We start from the raw sequence: 19,907 nt of genomic DNA on the forward strand, positions 1-19,907 counted from the left end.
AGTGGATTTGCTTGAACTTTTAACATCATTTATTTTCACCCCAGCCACACTGTCAGATCTGGCACTCTGGTTCCCATCCCCCTACAAATCTAGTTTAAAGCCTCCCCAATAGCATTAACAAATCTCCCTGAAAGGATATTGGTCCCCCTGTAGTTCAAGTGTAACCCATCTCTCTTGTACAGGTCCCACCTGCCCCAGAAGAGGTCCCAATTATCCTGAAATCTGAAACTCTGCTCCCTACACCAGTTCCTCAGCCACTTGTTCCTCCTCCAGAGCATCCTATTCCTACCCTCACTGGCACGTAGCACAGGTAGCAATCCTGAGATTACCACCCTCGAGGTCCTGCTTTTCAACTTCCTACCAAGCTCTCTATACTCACTCTCCAGGACATCCTCACTCTTCCTTGCTATGTCATCGGTACCGATGTGCACCACGACATCTGGCTGGTCACCCTCCCTCTTCAGAATGTCATGCAATCGATCAGAGACATCCTTGACCCTGGCACCCGGGAGGCAACAAACCATCCTGGATTCTCTGTCACGACCACAGAACCTCCTATCTGCACCTCTAACTATTGAGTCCCCTATCACTACCGCTCTCCTCTTTTCCCCCCTCCCTTCTGCACTGCAGAGCCAGACTCAGTGCCAGAGATCCGGCTACTGCAGCTTGTCCCAGGTAAGTCCTCCCCCCCAACAGTATCCAATGCGGTATACTTGTTGTTGAGGGGAATGGCCACCGGGGAACCCTTCTCTGCCTGCTCTTTCCTCTTCCCTCGACTGACAGTGACCCAATTTCCTGTCCTCTGCTCCTTTGGCGTAACTACCTCCCTGTAGCTACTATCTATAATCTCCTCATTCTCAGAGGCTTTTTCCCAGAGCTGAAATGGCTAACACAAGGAGGCATAGCTTTAAGGTGCTGGGAAATAGATACTAAGGGGATGTCAGAGGTAAGTTTTTTCACACAGAGTGTGGTGGGTGCATGGAATGCACTGCTGGCGGCTGTGGTGGAAGCGGATACGATAGGGTCTTTTAAGAGACTCTTAGACAGGTAACTGGAGCTTAGAAAAATAGAGGGCTATGTGCTTGGGAAATTCTAGGCAGTCTCCAGAGTAGGTTACATGGTTGGCACAACATCGTGGGCCGAAGAGCCTGTAATGTGCTGTAAATTTCTATGTTCTATGTTTTAATTTATACATCCTGGATTAGACTCTTTATGAATCACTGCCACGACACCTTTCCTTCCCACAGGCACACGATCTTCTGAAGAGGGTGCCATGTCACATCAGTTGTCTACAAGTCATTGTGAGAAAGCAGCTGCTAAAGCAAAGAGGGTTTGCCTTTCCTTCACCTGAACCAGCGTAGTGTACCCACAAACTTCATCCGATAGATTTTGTGGGTTCCACCAAGCAATAAAAGTTTCAGTCACTGCCTCAGAGATGAACACATCAATTTCTCTAACTACTAGTGGCCACTTCACTTCTGTTTTCCTTGTGTGTGCCCACCCCCACCCACAGTTTGTTATCCCTGCTTCCTGTGGTCCTCTCACCACTTCCCCTCTCCGTCCCTCATGACCTGCCCATCACCTCCCTCTCGTACCCCACCTCCTTTCTCTTACCGCCTACTGTCCTGTCCTGTCAGATTCCTTCTTCTTCAGCCCTTTATCTCCTTCAGCTATCATCTGCCAACTTCCCACATCATTCCCATTTATTCCCCCTCCTCCACCCACCTACCTTCTCCCTCCACCTGGACTCACCTATCACCTGCCAACTTCCCACATCATTCCCATTTATTCCCCCTCCTCCACCCACCTACCTTCTCCCCGCACCTGGACTCACCTCTCACCTGCCAGCTTGTGCTCCTCCGCCCCTCACTACCTTTTCATTCCGGCTTCTGCCCTCTTCCTTTCCAGACGTGAAGAAGGATCGCAGCTTGAAACATCACCCGTCCATTTTGTTCCATAGGTGCTGCCTGACCTGCTGTGTTCCACCAGACGAATCCCGGATCTTGGAGAATGATTATTCTGTTATCCATGTTTGTTTGGCGGCTGCTGAGGTTGTACCTGGGCTAATTTTAACCACTTGCAGTTGAGGGCAATGCAATTACTGCACTGCTTCTATGCCGCCTAGTTGGGACAGGTGTTTGATTTTTAATCATAAATTACAGCAGCTTGAGGTCTTCAATGTTAACAATTCTTCAGGTACGTTTGCGGTCATAATTAACTGTGGAAGCAGCAGCTTCACGTGTGCTCCATCCAATTCATCTGCCATCTTATTTCTGATTTCACTGGAAATCTCTCACTCTCAACAAAAAATGTAGCGACAGAAAACCTGACCTTAGTTCTTAAATGAAGCCCAAACAAGAGAAGATCTGCAGATGCTGGAAATCTGAGCATGACACACAAATTTGCTGGAGGAACTCAGCAGGCCAGGCAGCGTCTATGGAAAAGAGTACAGTCGACGTTTCGGGCCAAAAACCTTCAGCAGTCCAGCATTTTGTGTGTCTGTCCTCATGAAGGGCCTCGGCCCGAAACGTCGACCGTACTCTTTTCCATTAACGCTGCCTGGCCTGCTGAGTTCCTCCAGCATTTTATGTGTGCTGCTAGAGCGGGGTCAACCACCTTGGTTGCTGGGCAAAAATCTGTAAAAGCATCAGTCACATAGGCTGAGACTACTGTGCCTGATATATCAATGATGATTCTAATGCACTAAACCCATTTATCATTACTTGCTCTCCAGTGAGATGGTACTTAGTCCAAACCTGCAAAGCTTTAGCAATTAGGTGACGGTTACATATTTATAAAAGAATATACTACATAAATCACACTTTCAGTAGGCTTTGATTTCAGAATTTTTAGAGCAAAGGGATATTTTTAGCTCTACAATGATAATGTAAAGATAATGTGATCATTATTTCCACTTGCCTATCCCTCTGATTAGTCAATGCTCCCAAAATAGAGAGATCATAATCCCTCCCGGGTGCTCATGCACATAACGTTACCAGGAAAAGGGAAAGAAAATGCTTCTTGGGTTTTGCAGGCAGAAACCAGACAAGACACCCATGTGTGTGGCACACAACACACTCGCCCATCTCCCAGCAGCTGTTAAAATAGACAAGCTATTCTGGAGACAAATGCACAGCCCACTTGTAAAGGATGAGGTGAACATCACAGGTGAACAGCTACAACAGGGATGAAAAATGATCTGGTACAGTAATCACAAACAGACAGCAGACGGACTGGTCGTCTGAGGATGAGGAAAGAACATTTTGGATTTCAGAAACATGAACACTTCCTATTCACGTAATAGAAATCTTTACCTCTGACCGCACGGAGAGAAAATAGTTTCCTTCACGGAAGTCGGGACCGCTGAGGACAGGCTCATCTTTCGATGTCACCTTACAAGTTGGATGGTACCTTGTGCAATGCTCTTTGGCCGCAGTTGGCTTTCCCATAACAAACAACAGCTGTTGAATTAGTCCCTAAACAGAAATAACAGTCACTTTAGGGTTGAGGAAATACTTACAGTACGTATCAAAGTTACACAACTTCTCGCCGTAATAAATATAACGTTGATAGACTGAGAATGTTGGTTTAACGAACAGGAGAAAGCTCATCTTCACCAACCCAACATGATTATAAAAGATCAAAGTTGCTGGTAAACGCAGCAGGCCAGGCAGCATCTCTAGGAAGAGGTACAGTCGACGTTTCAGGCCGAGACCCTTCGTCAGGTCCTCTATACATCCTCTAAACGTCGACTATACCTCTTCCTAGAGATGCTGCCTGGCCTGCTGCGTTCACCAGCAACTTTGATGTGTGTTGCTTGAATTTCCAGCAACTGCAGAATTCCTGTTGTTCATGATTATAAAAGATTAACTTTTGTGAGGGAGGGAGGACCAGTTTGAGAAATTGCCTGTAGTATATTGTCATCACATAGATAGATTATGTTAATTAGGACAACTGGAAATCTTATTACATTTATTCTTTGTTATTTGTGTTCATGTTTCTTTGAGAACTATACATGGAGTGTTATTTGAAAGCAGATGTATTTGTTTCAGGCCCCTATCTTACAGTAGAACAATGTATCGTATATAAGTAACCTGGATGAAATTGTAGATCGGTGGAGTTGCAGATAGTGCAGAAGACTGGTAAAGAATACAGTGCGATACAGATCAGTTGCAAATATGGGCAGAGAAATGGCAGATGGTGTTTAACCCAGATAAATGTGAGGTGTTGCCCCCCCAGTACGGAAAATGCAAGAAGACAGTACATTGTTAAGGGCAAGATCCTTAACAGTATTGCTAAGCAGAGAGATTTTATGATCCAAATTCATAGCTCCTTGGAAGTGGCTACTGAGCTCCATAATGTGGTTAAGACTTATGGAATGCTTATTTTTATTAATTGAGGCACTAAGTTCAAAAGGTAGTTGTCTATGTTGCAAGGTTATAAAAGTCTAGTTAGACCACATCCAGAATATTGCATATAGATCTGGTCGCCCCACTCTAGGAACGATGTTGAGGGTTTGGAAAGGGTGCAGAAGAGATCTACAAGGATGCTGCCTGATTTAAAGGGCACGTGTTATCACAAGAGGCTGGACAAATTTGGGTTGTTTTCTCTAGAGCAGTGGCGGCTGAGGGGAGGTCTGACAGAAGTTTACAAGATTATGAGAGGGATAGATAGAGTGGACAGAGACTATTTGTTTGCTAGAGCTGAAATGTCTGATACCAGAGGTCTAGCATTGAAGCTGAGAGGGGGTAGGTTCAAAGGGGGATGTGAGGGGCACGTTTTTTACTCAAAGAGTTGTGGATGTCCAAAATGCCCTGCCTGGTGTGGTGGTGGAGGCAAATACATTAGAGGTTTTTAAGAGACATTTGGATAGGCACGTGGATGTAAGGAAGATGGAGGGATATGGACATGGTGTAGGTAGGAGGGATCAGTATTTGGGCATTTTTGATTTGCTTTTTAGCTGGCTTGGCACAACATTGTGGGCCGAACGGCCTGTTCCTGTGCTGTACCATATTCTAATTTTAGTTAAGAAGCAATTCATCAGGCATACAGAAACAAGCGAAGTCGGACTGAGAGAAAGATAGATGTATCTAGGTAATTTCTAAGGTAAGGACATGTTTGGCAGAGCTTTGTGGGCTGAAGGGCCTGTATTGTGCTGCAGGTTTTCTATGTTTCTATGCTTCTATATCCCTCCAGTACGGGTTGGTGAGTAAGATAATCCAGAAGGATCAATCCAGATTGTTCTAGAGTTATCACTGAGGGATGAAACCAGAAAACATTAGCAGCTCTGGAATATTTTTGGTGAATCATCTTCATTAGTAGTGGCAAACATCCCAGGTAGAATAAGTTCTATAGTGCACGGAAAGGAGGAGGGGAAGGTAGTGAGAGAACCACCGAACAGCAATGAGATAGATAATGAAACTAAAGGATGGGGTTAGATAACCTGCGATTGCTGAACTGATTTAAGACAGCTGCTGTATACCTGGTGGTTAGATAGGGTCTGCACAAACTCCCACTGAGCGGGTTACAGACTGGGCACGGAGCAGGGGCGGCATAGATTTAGTGACAGGCAATGCTGAGCCTGAGGTTACTACGCAGACCGAATGGAAATATTTCACTAAAGGGTTACCCAGTCCCCCAGTGACCGGAGATGAGCTAACTTACGGGCTTCGGCAAATCCCTACAATATCTGACAGGCTTAACAAGAGGTTTCTTGGACCGAGCTCGAGCTTTTTCTATCACAGGCCCTCCTCCTGCACCATCTATGTACTCCTTCTCTCATTCCTTGTGACAACATTGAAAACCCTGACCACCTTCCCGGGAAATCTTTTCTCATTTATTTATACCTTTAGGCTGGCCAGGTCAGTGTTTCTTGCCCGTTCCTACCTGCCCTGGGCAAAGTGGCAGTGAGCTGCCTTTCTGAAGAGTGTAAAGATAAAGATGCCTTCATCCTTCCAATAAAGATACCCAGTTCGTCGGTGTCATTGGGAAAGAGTTCCAGGGTTTAGATCAAGCAATGATGAAGGAAGAGCATGATACTCCCAAGTCAGGATAGTGCGCAACTTGGCGGAGATTGTGGAGGGGATTTCCTGCTGCCCTTTCCCTGGGGTGGACACTGTGAGATGTTGAAGGAATCAGCTGACTAAAGGCAAAATTGGACTTCACAGAAGAAAAGTGGTTCTGCACTGACAGGCAGCAAGCCGGACAAAATATATTATAAGCAAGAGGGACATTTTTCATTAGAACAAGATAAAGAAAGTAGAATTTGAAAGGAAAGTTAGAAATAATCAGGCAATCTCCAACACTGCATGTAAAAGTACCACTGCCTTACAACACCAGGGGGTCGGATTCAATCGTGCACCCATTCTGTCTGCGTGGAGTTTGTACGTTCTCTGGTCTCCTCCCACGTCCTAAACACATGCCGTTCGGCAAGTTAGTTGTCTGCAGTGTGCAGGAGATGGTAGAATCCATGGTGCGCTGATGGGAATGTGAGGAGATTTAAAAATGGGATTGGTGTGGGTCTCTGTAAATAGTTGGCTGTCGGCCAACATGGACTCAATGGCTATCGAGCCTGTCTCCATGCTGTGCCGATTACTCTATTGATAAAGGATTCTATTGGGTATAAATCCAAAGTTAGCCTTTGTTAGAGTTTATAAATAAATATATGGTTAAAAAAAAGCTGATTAACTGTCAGCACTTGGTCCACAGGCTGTTTCCAGCTGTGGAAATGGTTATTTTCTAATGAAGTACAGATACCCTGTTTTTTTTATATATTGAAAGACTGAATCACTTGCTCATGACAAATATAGTTAGAATCGAGGGGCATGTACATCCAGGGACACAATAAAGAAAAGCTTCCATTGTTGCAGTGTGGAGATACAAGGGTGCCCTAGGGTCTTACAGGATGCCAGCTCCCAGGAGTTGAATAGATGCCAGTTCTTTCTGATACACTGCCTGATGAACTTCTTCCACTGCTGATGCTTCATCAGTATCTTCTATGATGGTAGATTTGAATTGATGGCACTTGGTTTATTGTTGGATTTGCATTCCATCCGGACAGATCATTGCATACATAAGAACATTAATGTAGTTCAAGATAAGAACAATTCAGAATGCAGAAGATAGTGTTACAGAGAAAGTGCAAGGCAATGATTTCGTACATTGAAAGGTCAAAATTTCATCTACAAGAGTCTGATATCGGCAGGGTAGAAGCTGTTACAATGGTTTGTTGTTAGAATGGATCAACATGGCCTCTACTCGTGCAACATGTCAGTCTATGGCCTCTTCTTGTGTCACGATGAGGCCACCCTCAGGGTGGAGGAGCAACACCTTATTAGACCATAAGACCACAAGATATAGGAGCAGAAATAGGCCATTTGGCTCATCGAGTCTGCTTCGCCATTTCAGCATGGCTGATCCAATTTTCCTCTCAGCCTCAACCTCCTGCCTTCTCCCCATCTCCTTTCATGCCCTAACCAATCAAAAATCCATCAGCCTCTGCCTTCAATATAACAAATGACTCGGCCTCCACAGCTGCCTGTGGCAAAGAATCCCACAGACCTACCACTGTCTGGCTAAAGAAATTCCTCCCCATCTCCATTCAAAAAAGATGCTCCTCTCTTCCGAGGCTGTGTCTTCTGGTCTTAGACTCTCCCACCAGAGGAAACATCCCCTCCTCATCCACATTATCAAGGCCTTTAGAAACCATAGAAACTACAGCACAGAAACAGGCCTTTTGGCCCTTCTTGGCTGTGCCGAGCCATTTTCTGCCTAGTCCCACTGACCGGCACACGGACCATATCCCTCCATACACCTCCCATCCATTTAGCTGTCCAATTTATTGTTAAATGTTAAAAAAGAACCCGCATTTACCACCTCATCTGGCAGCTCATTCCATACTCCCACCACGCTACGTGTGAAGAAGCCCCCCCTTAATGTTCCCTTTAAACTTTTCCCCCCTCACCCTTAACCCACGTCCTCTGGTTTTTTTCTCCCCTTGCCTCGGTAGAAAAAGCCTGCTTGCATTCACCCTATCTATACCCATCATAATTTTATATAACTCTATCAAATCTCCCCTCATTCTTCTACACTCCAGGGAATAAAGTCCTAACCTATTCAACCTTTCTCTGTAACTGAGTTTCTCAAGTCCCGGCAACATCCTTGTAAACCTTCTCTGCACTCTTTCAAACTTATTTATATCCTTCCTGTAATTTGGTGACCAAAACTGAACACAATACTTCAGGTTCGGCCTCACCAATGCCTTATACAACCTCATCATAACATTCCAGCTCTTATACTCAATACTTTGATTAATAAAGGCCAATGTACCAACAGCTCTCTTTACGACCCTATCTACTTGTGACGCCACTTTTAGGGAATTTTGTATCTTTATTCCCAGATCCTTCTGTTCTACTGCACTTCTCAGTGCCTTACCATTAACCCCGTATGTTCTACCTTGGTTTGTCCTTCCAACATGCAATACCTCACAATTGTCTGTATTAAACTCCATCTGCCATTTTTCAGCCCATTTTTCCAGCTGGTCCAAGTCCCTCTGCAGGCTCTGAAAACCTTCCTCACTGTCTACTACACCTCCAATCTTTGTATCATCAGCAAACTTGCTGATCCAATTTACCACATTATCATCCAGATCATTGATATAGATGACAAATAACAATGGACCCAGCACTGATCCCTGTGGCACACCACTAGTCACAGGCCTCCACTCAGAGAAGCAATTCTCTACCACCACTCTTTGGCTTCTTCCATTGAGCCAATGTCTAATCCAATTTACCACCTATCCATGTATACCTAGCGACTGAATTTTCCTAACTAACCTCCCATGCGGGACCTTGTCGAAGGCTTTACTGAAATCCATGTAGACAATATCCACTGCCTTCCCTTCATCCACTTTCCTGGTAACCTTCTTGAAAAACTCCAATAGATTGGTCAAACATGACCTACCACGCACAAAGCCATGTTGACTCTCCCTAATAAGTCCCTGTCTATCCAAATGCTTGTAGATTCTGTCTCTTAGTACTCCCTCCAATAACTTACCCACTACCGACGTTAAACTCACCGGCATATAATTTCCCGGATTACTTTTCGATCCTTTTTTAAACAACGGAACAACATGAGTCACTCTCCAATCCTCCGGCACCTCACCCGTAGACAGCGACATTTTAAATATTTCTGCCAGGGCCCCCGCAATTTCAACACTAGTCTCCTTCAAGGTCCAAGGGAACACCCTGTCAGGTCCCGGGGATTTATCCACTTTAATTTTCCTCAAGACAGCAAGCACCTCCTCCTTTTCAATCTGTACAGTTTCCATGATCTCACTGCTTGATTCCCTCAATTCCACAGACTTCATGCCAGTTTCCTTAGTAAACACAGATGCAAAAAACCTATTTAAGATCTCCCCCATTTCCTTTGGTTCCGCACATAGCCGACCACTCTGATCTTCAAGAGGACCAATTTTATCCCTTACAATCCTTTTGCTCTTAATATACCTGTAAAAGCTCTTTGGATTATCCTTCACTTTGACTGCCAAGGCAGCCTCATGTCTTCTTTTAGCCCTCCTGATTACTTTCTTAAGTATTTTCTTGCACTTCTTATATTCCTCAAGCACCTGATTTACTCCCTGTTTCCTATATATTTCATACAACTCCCTCTTCTTCTTTATCAGAGTTGCAATATCCCTTGAGAACCAAGGTTCCTTATTCCTATTCAATTTGCCTTTAATCCTGACAGGAACATACAAACTCTGCACTCTCAATATTTCCCCTTTGAAGGCTTCCCACCTATCAATCACATCTTTGCCAGAGAACAACCTGTCCCAATTCACGCTTTTTAGATCCTTTCTCATTTCTTCAAATTTGGCCTTCTTCCAGTTCAGAACCTCAACCCTAGGACCAGATCTATCCTTGTCCATGATCAAATTGAAACTAATGGTGTTATGATCACTGGAACCAAAGTGCTCCCCTACACAGACTTCCGTCACTTGTCCTAACTCATTTCCTAACAGGAGATCCAATATTGCATCCCCTCTAGTTGGTCCCTCTATATATTGATTTAGAAAACTTTCCTGAACACATTTTACAAACTCTAAACCATCTAGACCCCTAACAGCATGGGAGTCCCAATCAATGTATGGAAAATTAAAATCCCCTACCACCACAACTTTATGATTCCTGCAGTTGCCTGCTATCTCTCTGCAGATTTGCTCTTCCCTTTCCCTCTTCCCTTTCTGGAAAGGGACACTGGCGGGAAGGATGGCAGAGCAGCAGTGGCTGGAGTTTATGCGAGAAGTGAGGAAGGTGCAAGACAGGTATATTCCAAGAAAGAAGAAATTTTCGAATGGAAAAAGGATGCAACCGTGGCTGACAAGAGAAGTCAAAGCCAAGGTTAAAGCAAAGGAGAGGGCATACAAGGAAGCAAAAATTAATGGGAAGACAGAGGATTAGGAAGTTTTTAAAAGCTTACAAAAGGAAACTAAGAAGGAAATTAAGAAGGAAAATATTAACTATGAAAGGAAGCTAGCAAATAATATCAAAGAGGATACTGAAAGCTTTTTCAAGTATATAAAGAGTAAAAGACAGGTGAGAGTAGATATAGGACCGATAGAAAGTGATGCTGGAGAAATTGTAATGGGAGATAAGGAGATGGCGGAGGAACTGAACGAGTATTTTGCATCAGTCTTCACTGAGGAAGACATCAGCAGTGTAAAGGACACTCAAGGGTGGCAGAGAAGAGAAGTGTGTGCAGTCACAATTACGACAGAGAAAGTACTCAGGAAGCTGAATAGTCTAAAGGTAGATAAATCTCCCGGACCAGATGGAATGCACCCTTGTGTTCTGAAGGAAGTAGCTGTGGAGATTGAAGAAGGCATTAGCAATGATCTTTCAAAAGTCGATAGATTCTGGCATGGTTCCGGAGGACTGGAAGATTGCAAATATCACTCCGCTATTTAAGAACAGGGCAAGGAAGCAAAAAGGAAATTATAGACCTATTTGCTTGACATCGGTGGTTGGGAAGTTGTTGGAGTTGATTGTCAAGGATGAGGTTACGGAGTACCTGCAGGCATATGACAAGATAGGCAGAACTCAGCATGGATTCCTTAAAGGAAAATCCTGCCTGACAAACCTATTACAATTTTTTGAGGAAATTACAAGTAGGCTAGACAAGGGAGATGCAGTGGATGTTGTATATTCGGATTTTCAGAAGGCCTTTGACAAGGTGCCACACATGAGGCTGCTTAACAAGATAAGAGCCCATGGAATTACGGGAAAGTTACATACATGGATAGAGCATTGGCTGATTGGCAGGAAACAGAGAGTGGGAATAAAGGGATCCTATTCTGGTTGGCTGCTGGTTACCAGTGGTGTTCCACAGGGGTCCGTGTTGGGGCCGCTTCTTTTTACATTGTACATCAACGATTTGGATTATGGAATAGATGGCTTTGTGGCTAAGTTTGCTGATGATACGAAGATAGGTGGAGGGGCCGGTAGTGCTGAGGAAACAGAAAGTCTGCAGAGAGACTTGGATAGATTGGAAGAATGGGCAAAGAAGTGGCAAATGAAATACAATGTTGGAAAGTGTATGATTATGCACTTTGGCAGAAGAAATAAATGGGCAGGCTATTATTAAATGGGGAGAGAATTCAAAGTTCTGAGATGCAATAGGACTTGGGAGTCCTCGTGCAGGATACCCTTAAGGTTAACCTCCAGGTTGAGTCGGTGGTGAAGAAGGCAAATGCAATGTTGGCATTCATTTCTAGAGGAATAGAGTATAGGAGCAGGGATGTGATGTTGAGGCTCTATGAGGCGCTGGTAAGATCTCACTTAGAGTACTGTGGGCAGTTTTGGTCTCCTTATTTAAGAAAGGATGTGCTGACATTGGAGAGGGTACAAAGAAGAATGATTCCGGGAATGAGAGGGTTAACATATGAGGAACGTTTGTCCGCTCTTGGACTGTATTCCTTGGAGTTTAGAAGAATGGGGGGGACCTCATAGAAACATTTCGAATGTTGAAAGGCATGGACAGGGTGGATGTGGCAGAGTTGTTTCCCATGATGGGGGAGTCTAGTACGAGAGGGCATGACTTAAGGATTGAAGGGCGCCCATTCAGAGCAGAGATGCGAAGAAATTTTTTTAGCCAGGGGGTGGTGAATCTATGGAATTTGTTGCCATGGGCGGCAGTGGAGGCCAAGTCATTGGGTGTATTTAAGGCAGAGATTGATAGGTATCTGAGTAGCCAGGGCATCAAAAGTTATGGTGAGAAGGCGGGGCAGTGGGGCTAAATGGGAGAATGGATCAGCTCATGATAAAATGGCGGAGCAGACTCGATGGGCCGAATGGCCGACTTCTGCTCCTTTGTCTTATGGTCTTTCACCTTTCGATTGGTTTCCATGAGGTCACCGCTCATTCTTTTGAATTATTTTGTCTTTTTGTATTTTCTCTCTATTTAGAAACTAATCAACCCTTTCATTTCTTCTACCAAAGTGCTTGATGATACACTTCCCAACACTGTATTCCATCTGCCACTTCTTTCCCATTCTACTAATCTGTCTAAGAAGTTCTGTAGCCTCTCCACTTCCCCAAACCTACCTGCCCCTCCACCTGTCTTCATACCATCTTCAAACTTTTCAACAAAGCCATCAATTCCATCATCCAAATCATTGACATATAATGTAAATAGAATCAGTCTCAACACAGACCTCTGTAGAACACCACTAGTCACCGGCAGCCAACCAGAAAAGGCTCTCTTTTTTCCCACTCTTTACCTCCTGCCAATCAGTCACTGCTTTATCCATGCCAGAATCTTTCCTGTAATACCATGGGCTCGTAGCTTTGTTAAGCAGCCTCATGTGAGGCACCTTGTCAAAGGCCTTCTGAATTATACACCCAGTGTATTCCATTTGGGTAGACTCCAACCTGATGGCATGAACATCGATTTCTCCTTCCGGTAAAAAAAAATTCCCTCCCGCTCTCCTCTTCTTCTATTCAGCACTCTGGCCTCTTGCCTCTTCTCCTTATCACCTGTCTATCACCTTCCCTTCTTCCTTCCCTTTCTCCGATGGTCCAGTCTCCACTCCTATCAGATTCCATCCTTTCCAGCCCTTTATCTTTCCCACCCACCTGGCTTTACCTATCACCATCTGGCTATCCCTCTTTCCCTTCCCCCAAAACTTTTTATTCTGGCATCTTCCCCCTTCCCTTCCAGCCCTAAAACAGTGTCTCAGCCCAAAACGTCGACTGTTTATTAATTTCCGCAGATGCTGCCTGACCTGCTGAGTTCCTCCGGCATTTTGCGTACGTTGATTTGGACTTCCAGCATCTGCAGAATTTCTCGTGTTTAAAATGGTGTGCTGCCATCTGCTGAAAACAGACATTATATTGTCCAAGATCATGTACTCATGGTAAAGAAAATGGATTGGTGGAGTAGAGATACAGACTCTTTAGTCTACAAAGTCCATTCGAAACACCAACTATCCAACTATATAAATCACATTTACCAACGGCTCAAAGTGGCAACACAGCCCAATGGGGTAATGAAGAAGGCAAATGGCATGCTCATCTCTGTAGGTCAGGGCATAATGTATGAAAGCTGTGACGTTCGGTACACAGTCAATATCCCTTCCCATAGTAAGAGCATCAAAATCAAGATGGAATAGATTTCAGGTGGGAGGAAGGAGTTTTAAAAGGCTAGGTTTTGTTATACAGGCAGTGGTTGAAATCTGGAACACATTGCCCCAGGAGGTGCTGGAGTCAAAATACAATTACATTTAGGAGGCGTTTGAATGGGCAACGCTCAAAAAGGGAAGGTATAGGAAGCTATGGCCCTAACATCGGCAAATGGGATTAATGTAGATGCACTGAAAGATCAGTGCACTAAAATCTCTTTCTGTGTTGTGCAACTCAAATGACTTTAGTACCCTTGGTCTGTCACCTTTTATGGCTTGTGTGGTTTCTGGTCAGAATGAGAATCAGGTTTATTAACTCTGACATTCACTCAGTTGCCACTTTATTGGGTACTCCTGTGCCTAGTGAAGTGGCCATTGAGTGTATGCATGTTCATGGTCTTCTGCTGTTGTAGCCCATTCACTTCAAACTCCGACATGTTGTGCATTCAGAGATGCTCTTCTGGACACCACTTCTGTAATACGTGGTTATTTGAGTTATTGTCGCCTTTCAATTTAAGGTGGCGTTGGTGAAACCCAGTGACTAGTTACTGATGGCAAACAAAGAATAAAATGAAATGCTTCATTTATAACACTTTTTCTTGTAAAATATATGGTAAATGATCACTGCAAAAGCAATGGAGAGGCAATCAAAAGTGAGGCAGAGTCAAGGGACGAAGCGTGCAAGTGTGAGGCAAAGTTAAGGCCAGGTTGAGGCATATTTGAGGCAAAGTCGGGGCGAGCAAAGTGGAGCAAAGTCGGAGCTGAGGAGAGGCAGATTTGAGGCACGTCCACCTAAACCAAGAGCGAGGTTTGATCGATCCTAGCACCAGGCCGATTTGGAAGGGTCAAGGTACAGGCCAAAACATGGCAGTGGGGTCCAGGCCCAGAGTGTATCGATGCACCAGGTCCTAGGTCATAGTGTGAGGAATGACCCGATATTTGGATGATTCAAACACCGGACCAGATGGATTGAAAAGCAGGGTGTCAGGACAAGAGGCAAAGTTCAGGCCTGTTCTGCTTGCTGGTCTGTAACGTTTACTCAGCTCTGTGCTGAACTGAGGCTGAGGCTGTGGCCTGCTTCAGCTGCTTCGGGCTTCAGCTCCATGGACTCAATTTTATTCTAAATGCTACTTGCTTACTTTTATTACTTACACAGTTTGATTTTTTTCTCTCTGTGCCTAGTGGTGTTTGACTGTCTTTTTTATGCTTTTTTTTTGTTTCTTTGTTTGTGGCTGTCTGGAAGGAGACGAATCTCAAGGTTGTATAATGTATACATACTTTGATAATAATTTGCTTTGAACTTTGAACTTCCTGTCAGCTTGAACCAGCCTGGTCATTCTCCTCTGACGTCCCTCATTAACAAGGCATTTTCATCTACTTAACTGCCGTTCACTAGATGTCTTTTTCTCGTTTTTCGCACAATTTACTGCAAAGTCTAGAGACTGTTGTGTGTGAAAAACCAAGGAGCTCAGCAGTTTCTGAGATACTCAAACCACCCCATCTGGCGCCAATAACCATTCCACGGTCAAAGTCACTTCGATCCCATTACTTCCCCATTCTTATGTTTGATCTGAACAACAACTGAACCTCTTGACTATGTCTGCATGCTTTTATGCATTGAGTTGCTGCCACATGATTGGCTGATTAGATATTTGCATTAATGAGCAGGCATACCTAATAAAGTCACCACTGAGTGTCTGTTTTGAAATTTGTTGTTTTGTGCCAGCAGTGCAGTGCAAGATATAGAAATGACTATAAATCACAACATAAATAAAGAGTGCAAAAGGTGAATAATGAGAAAGTGTTCATGGACTATTCAGAAATCTGATGGCAGAGCAGTAGAAGGTGTTTCTAAAATGTTGAGTGTAGGTCTTCTGGCTCTTGTCCCTTCTCCCAATGGTAGTACTGAAAAGTCGGCATGTCCTGGATGGGCTGTGACCTTAATAGTGGATGCCACTGTCCTGAGGCAAAGTCATTTGAAAACCTCCTCAGTGTTGGGGAGGCTTATGCCCATGATGGAGCTGGCTGAATCTACAACCCTCTTCAGCTTCTTTCAGCCCTGTCCATTGGAGCCTTTGTACCAGGCAGTCATGCAGCCAGTCAGAATGCTCTCCACTATACATCTGTACCAACAACTTGAAAGAATACACCTCCTCTCTCCTTTTCTCACATGGCCCACTGTCTTCTCCTATCAGATTCCTTCTTCAGCCCTTTACCTCTTCCACCTATCACCCCCCAGGTTGTTATCCATCACCCCTCCCTCATCACCTTCTCCCTCGCCTGGTTTCATAGAACCTAGAATAGTACAGCACAGTACAGGCCCTTCGGCCCACATTGTTGTGCCGACCTTCAAACCCTGCCTCCCATATAACCCCCCAGCTTAAATGCCTCCATATACCTGTCTAGTAGTCTCTTAAATTTCACGAGTGTATCTGCCTCCACCACTGACTCTGGCAGTGTATTCAACGCACCAACCAGTCTCTGAGTAAAAAACCTTCCTCTAATATCCCCCTTGAACTTCCCACCCCTTACCTTAAAGCCATGTCCTCTTGTATTGAGCAGTGGTGCCCTGGGGAAGAGGCGCTGGCTATCCACTCTATCTATTCCTCTTATTATCTTGTACACCTCTATCATGTCTCCTCTCATCCTCCTTCTCTCCAAAGAGTAAAGCCCTAGCTCCCTTAATCTCTGATCATAATCCATATTCTCTAAACCAGGCAGCATCCTGGTAAATCTCCTCTGTACCCTTTCCAATGCTTCCACATCCTTCCTATAGTGAGGTGACCAGAACTGGATACAGTACTCCAAGTGTACGGCCTAACCAGAATTTTATAGAGCTGCATCATTACATCGCGACTCTTAAACTCCATCCCTCGACTTATGAAAGCTAACACCCCATAAGCTTTCTTAACTACCCTATCCACCTGTGAGGCAACTTTCAGGGATCTGTGGACATGTACCCCCAGATCCCTCTGCTCCTCCACACTACCAAGTATCCTGCCAATCACCAATCACCTGCCGGCTTCTACTCCTTCCCCTCCCTACACCTTCTTATTCCGGCTTCTGCTGCCTGCCTTTCTAGTCTAGACGAAGCGCCTCGGCCCAAAACATCAACTGTTTATTCCTTATCACAGACGCTGCCTGACCTGCTGAGTTCCTTTCTTTTTAAATCTTTTTATTGAGTTAGTACACAAAAGGTAAACCATATAGGCACTGATACACAGTTGCAATATAACTTTACAAGAGATATTAATACACAAAAAAGTTAGTACAAACAGTGCAGTTTAGATATAAAATAACAAGGTAATATAATAGTATACTAATTTTCAAACATGTCAATAAGGAAAAGGAAAAAAAAAACCCCAAAAAAACCCACCGTGCAACTAATCTAAAAAGCAAAGCAAAGCAATAGGCTAACTAGGTATCAAGTAGAGTTAAACAACTTAAAACAATCACGTCCTCAAACCCGACCTCCATTAAAAACAGTTAAGAAGCAAGAAGGGAATGTAGATATGGCCAGAGAAAGAAAAAAAGTTACATTAAATGAAAATGTTGAATAAAAGATCTCCAAGTCTGTTCAAATTTAACTGAAGAAGACCTGTTGAGTTCCTCCAGCGTTCTGTGTGCGTTGCTCTGGGTGATGAGTCCTCGCTGACTCTGGGTCTGTTGTACACCCATTGGTAAGGACTGTAGCTTGCACCCGAAGGTGAAGCTGAGGAGGCTGCCCCTCAATCCTTTCTGACTGCTGGAAGAATGAAAGGTTTTCTGAATAGTGGCTACACCCTGCGATCTTTGGGGGGGTTTTCACAGACCGGCGCTCGTGTCCACTCTGTCTCTGGCGGATGGAATTCTCAATGAGGTTCAGCCACCAGGAGGAGACGGTTGAGGAGAACCATAGTGATAACTTGCCCTGTAGCAGGCGGCACGGAGAATCCCCCCACTCCTCATGGTTATCACAGTCAGATGATCTTTGTTCCTGATTACTGTTTCTCTGGGGTCCCCAGCACATCCTCCTTTTCCCAGATGGGAACAATGAGATTATAGTTTTTGACTGCAGCTCCTGATCAGCCAGATTTCCATGGTCAGTGGGGCTGCTGACCACTCCCAAGCCCTTGGACGTCCTTGATGTCTTTTTGGCTTCTAGTCATCCTAGAGTGGCAGGGAGGCTGGTACAGAGAGCTTGCTGTGGGATGGAGTCCAGGCTCACACCACAGCCACCTCCTCCCTCATGGCTGGTCATGAAAGAAGGTAAAGTTACTTGCAAGTGACAAATGAACCACTCCCAGTGATCTGATCAATATTTATCCTCCACAGGACTCTGAGAAGCAGATCATTTGACGTTATGACTTTGCTGATATTGTGTATGCTACAGTACAGAATATCACCTGCCACATTTCCAGCAACACTCAGAGTTCTTTATGAGCTCTGCAAGGTTTGTAAGGTTCAGAGACCATGGAAGATGTTAAATAAATACAATAAATTCTACCTTCAGTGACTCTTATGCCAGGTTAAAAGATTTGTTCCTTAGGACAAAAATATCTTTGTTTTGTTCGATACTGTCTCTTGTGTCTGCACCTTTTATTTAGGAGTTGGGATTGGTTTATTGTCAGATGTACCGAGATGCAATGAAAGCTTGTGTTGCATATTGTTCATACAGATCAGATCATTATGCAGTGTATTGAGGTGGTACAAGGGAAAACAATAACAGAATGCAGAATGATTCTAACACCCACAGAGAGAAAGAGCATATCAGGTAAAACAGTAGGGTGGAAGATCAAAACGAGGTAATTTGTGAAGCCAGAAGTCCAATGTGTAACGATTTGATTTGCATGAACGGTATGCGAGACAGGCTTTTCACAAAGCGCTGCAGGAACTCAGCCAGTCAGGCGGCATCTGTGGAAATGAATAGACAGTCGATGTTTCTGGCCGAGACTCTTCCTCAGGGCTGGACTGCAGTGTGCCTCGGTACATGCGACAAGAATAAACCCATTCCAATTCTGTTCAATAGTCCTAACATGTAACACACCTGTAGGAATATGTTTCCTGCAGCCTCCGAAATTCATAATGAACGTACAGAATTTCAAAGGTAGCACTTACACAAATGCATAGTGCATTTGGTGCTCTACTGAGAAATACATTTCTAGGCACAGTTCTAGAATATCCTCCCGGCACTTAATATTCAAGCCTCTGCTGAGAACTGGAGTCAACCCACTTGCCTTTTAAATCAAACTGTTCAATATATAGGCATCCGTTAGTCTCTGGAGACCATGGATTTGCGCCTTGGAAGGTTTCCAGGGCACAAGCCTGGGCAAGGTTGTATGGAAGACCGGCAGTTGCCCATGCTGCAAGTCTCCCCTGTCCAAGGGAAGGGCATTAGGCCCCAACTTGGCACCGGTGTCGTCGCAGAGCAATATGCGGTTAAGGGCCTAGCTCGAGGCCACAACACGTTGCCTCAGCCAAGGCTCGAACTAGCGACCTTCAGATCACTAGACGAGTGCCTTAACCACTTGGCCACGCACCAACACACTGTTCAATAGAGCTTCAGCTTTCAATCATTTCAACACAAACAATGGTACAGTTCCTAAAACTTTAACACTTTACCTCAAAAGGAGTCTCAAAGGCCTCAATTAGCCCTCCTACAATAACCAGGCCTTCTGTGGTTACTTCCATTCCAAAGTAGTTCTTCCATCTGACACTTTCGATAAACTTGCAGTCAGCATACAGTTCAATTTTGTTCCATGAAACACTAACTGCAACTTTGTGCCACCTGCCATCTGAAAGGAAGGAAATGGGAAACCTGGGGGGAAAAAGAGAACAGCTTCAATGAACCAGAGGGGAATGCCATTAAAAGTTATGCAATTTACACATATATTCCAATGGGAAATCACAGGACTTTCTGTGCCAAAGAGTGCAATATAGTTCAGACCCACATCATAGCTCAACCCACTGCAGAAATCTAAAGGAAAATCACAGGGTGGCCAATCAAAAGCATAACTGGCTGTTTTAGCATAATTACTGAAAACACAGTTTGCAATAAGCAATTCAAAGTCAGTCTATTACTGACTGACAAGACTAACACGATTCAGAGTCAGAATCAGAATTAGGTTTAAAATCACTGGCATATGTCCTGAAATGTGTTGTTTTGTGACAGCAGTATATTGCAATATATAATAATAATAAACTGTAAGTTATAAAAAGAAGTATATATAAGAATTAACTTAATTAAGTA

At 44.2% G+C, this 19,907-nt stretch overlaps 1 protein-coding gene across 1 annotated transcript in view; it reads right to left on the reverse strand.

Annotated features, from left to right (window-relative positions):
* The window catches only part of LOC134359716 (uncharacterized), a 205,621-nt gene that overhangs the window by 26,787 nt on the left and 158,927 nt on the right, over positions 1–19,907 (reverse strand). Inside the window, exons 4-5 of the mRNA XM_063073234.1 lie at positions 19,280–19,475; positions 3,315–3,476 (exon numbers count right to left, since the gene is read on the reverse strand). Of these exons, the coding sequence (XP_062929304.1) occupies positions 3,315–3,476; positions 19,280–19,475 (358 nt within the window). The remainder of the gene's footprint in view (positions 1–3,314; positions 3,477–19,279; positions 19,476–19,907) is intronic.

The sequence above is a fragment of the Mobula hypostoma genome, chromosome 21 (assembly GCF_963921235.1).
Source record: "Mobula hypostoma chromosome 21, sMobHyp1.1, whole genome shotgun sequence".
NCBI classification, from domain to species: Eukaryota; Metazoa; Chordata; class Chondrichthyes; order Myliobatiformes; family Myliobatidae; genus Mobula; species Mobula hypostoma.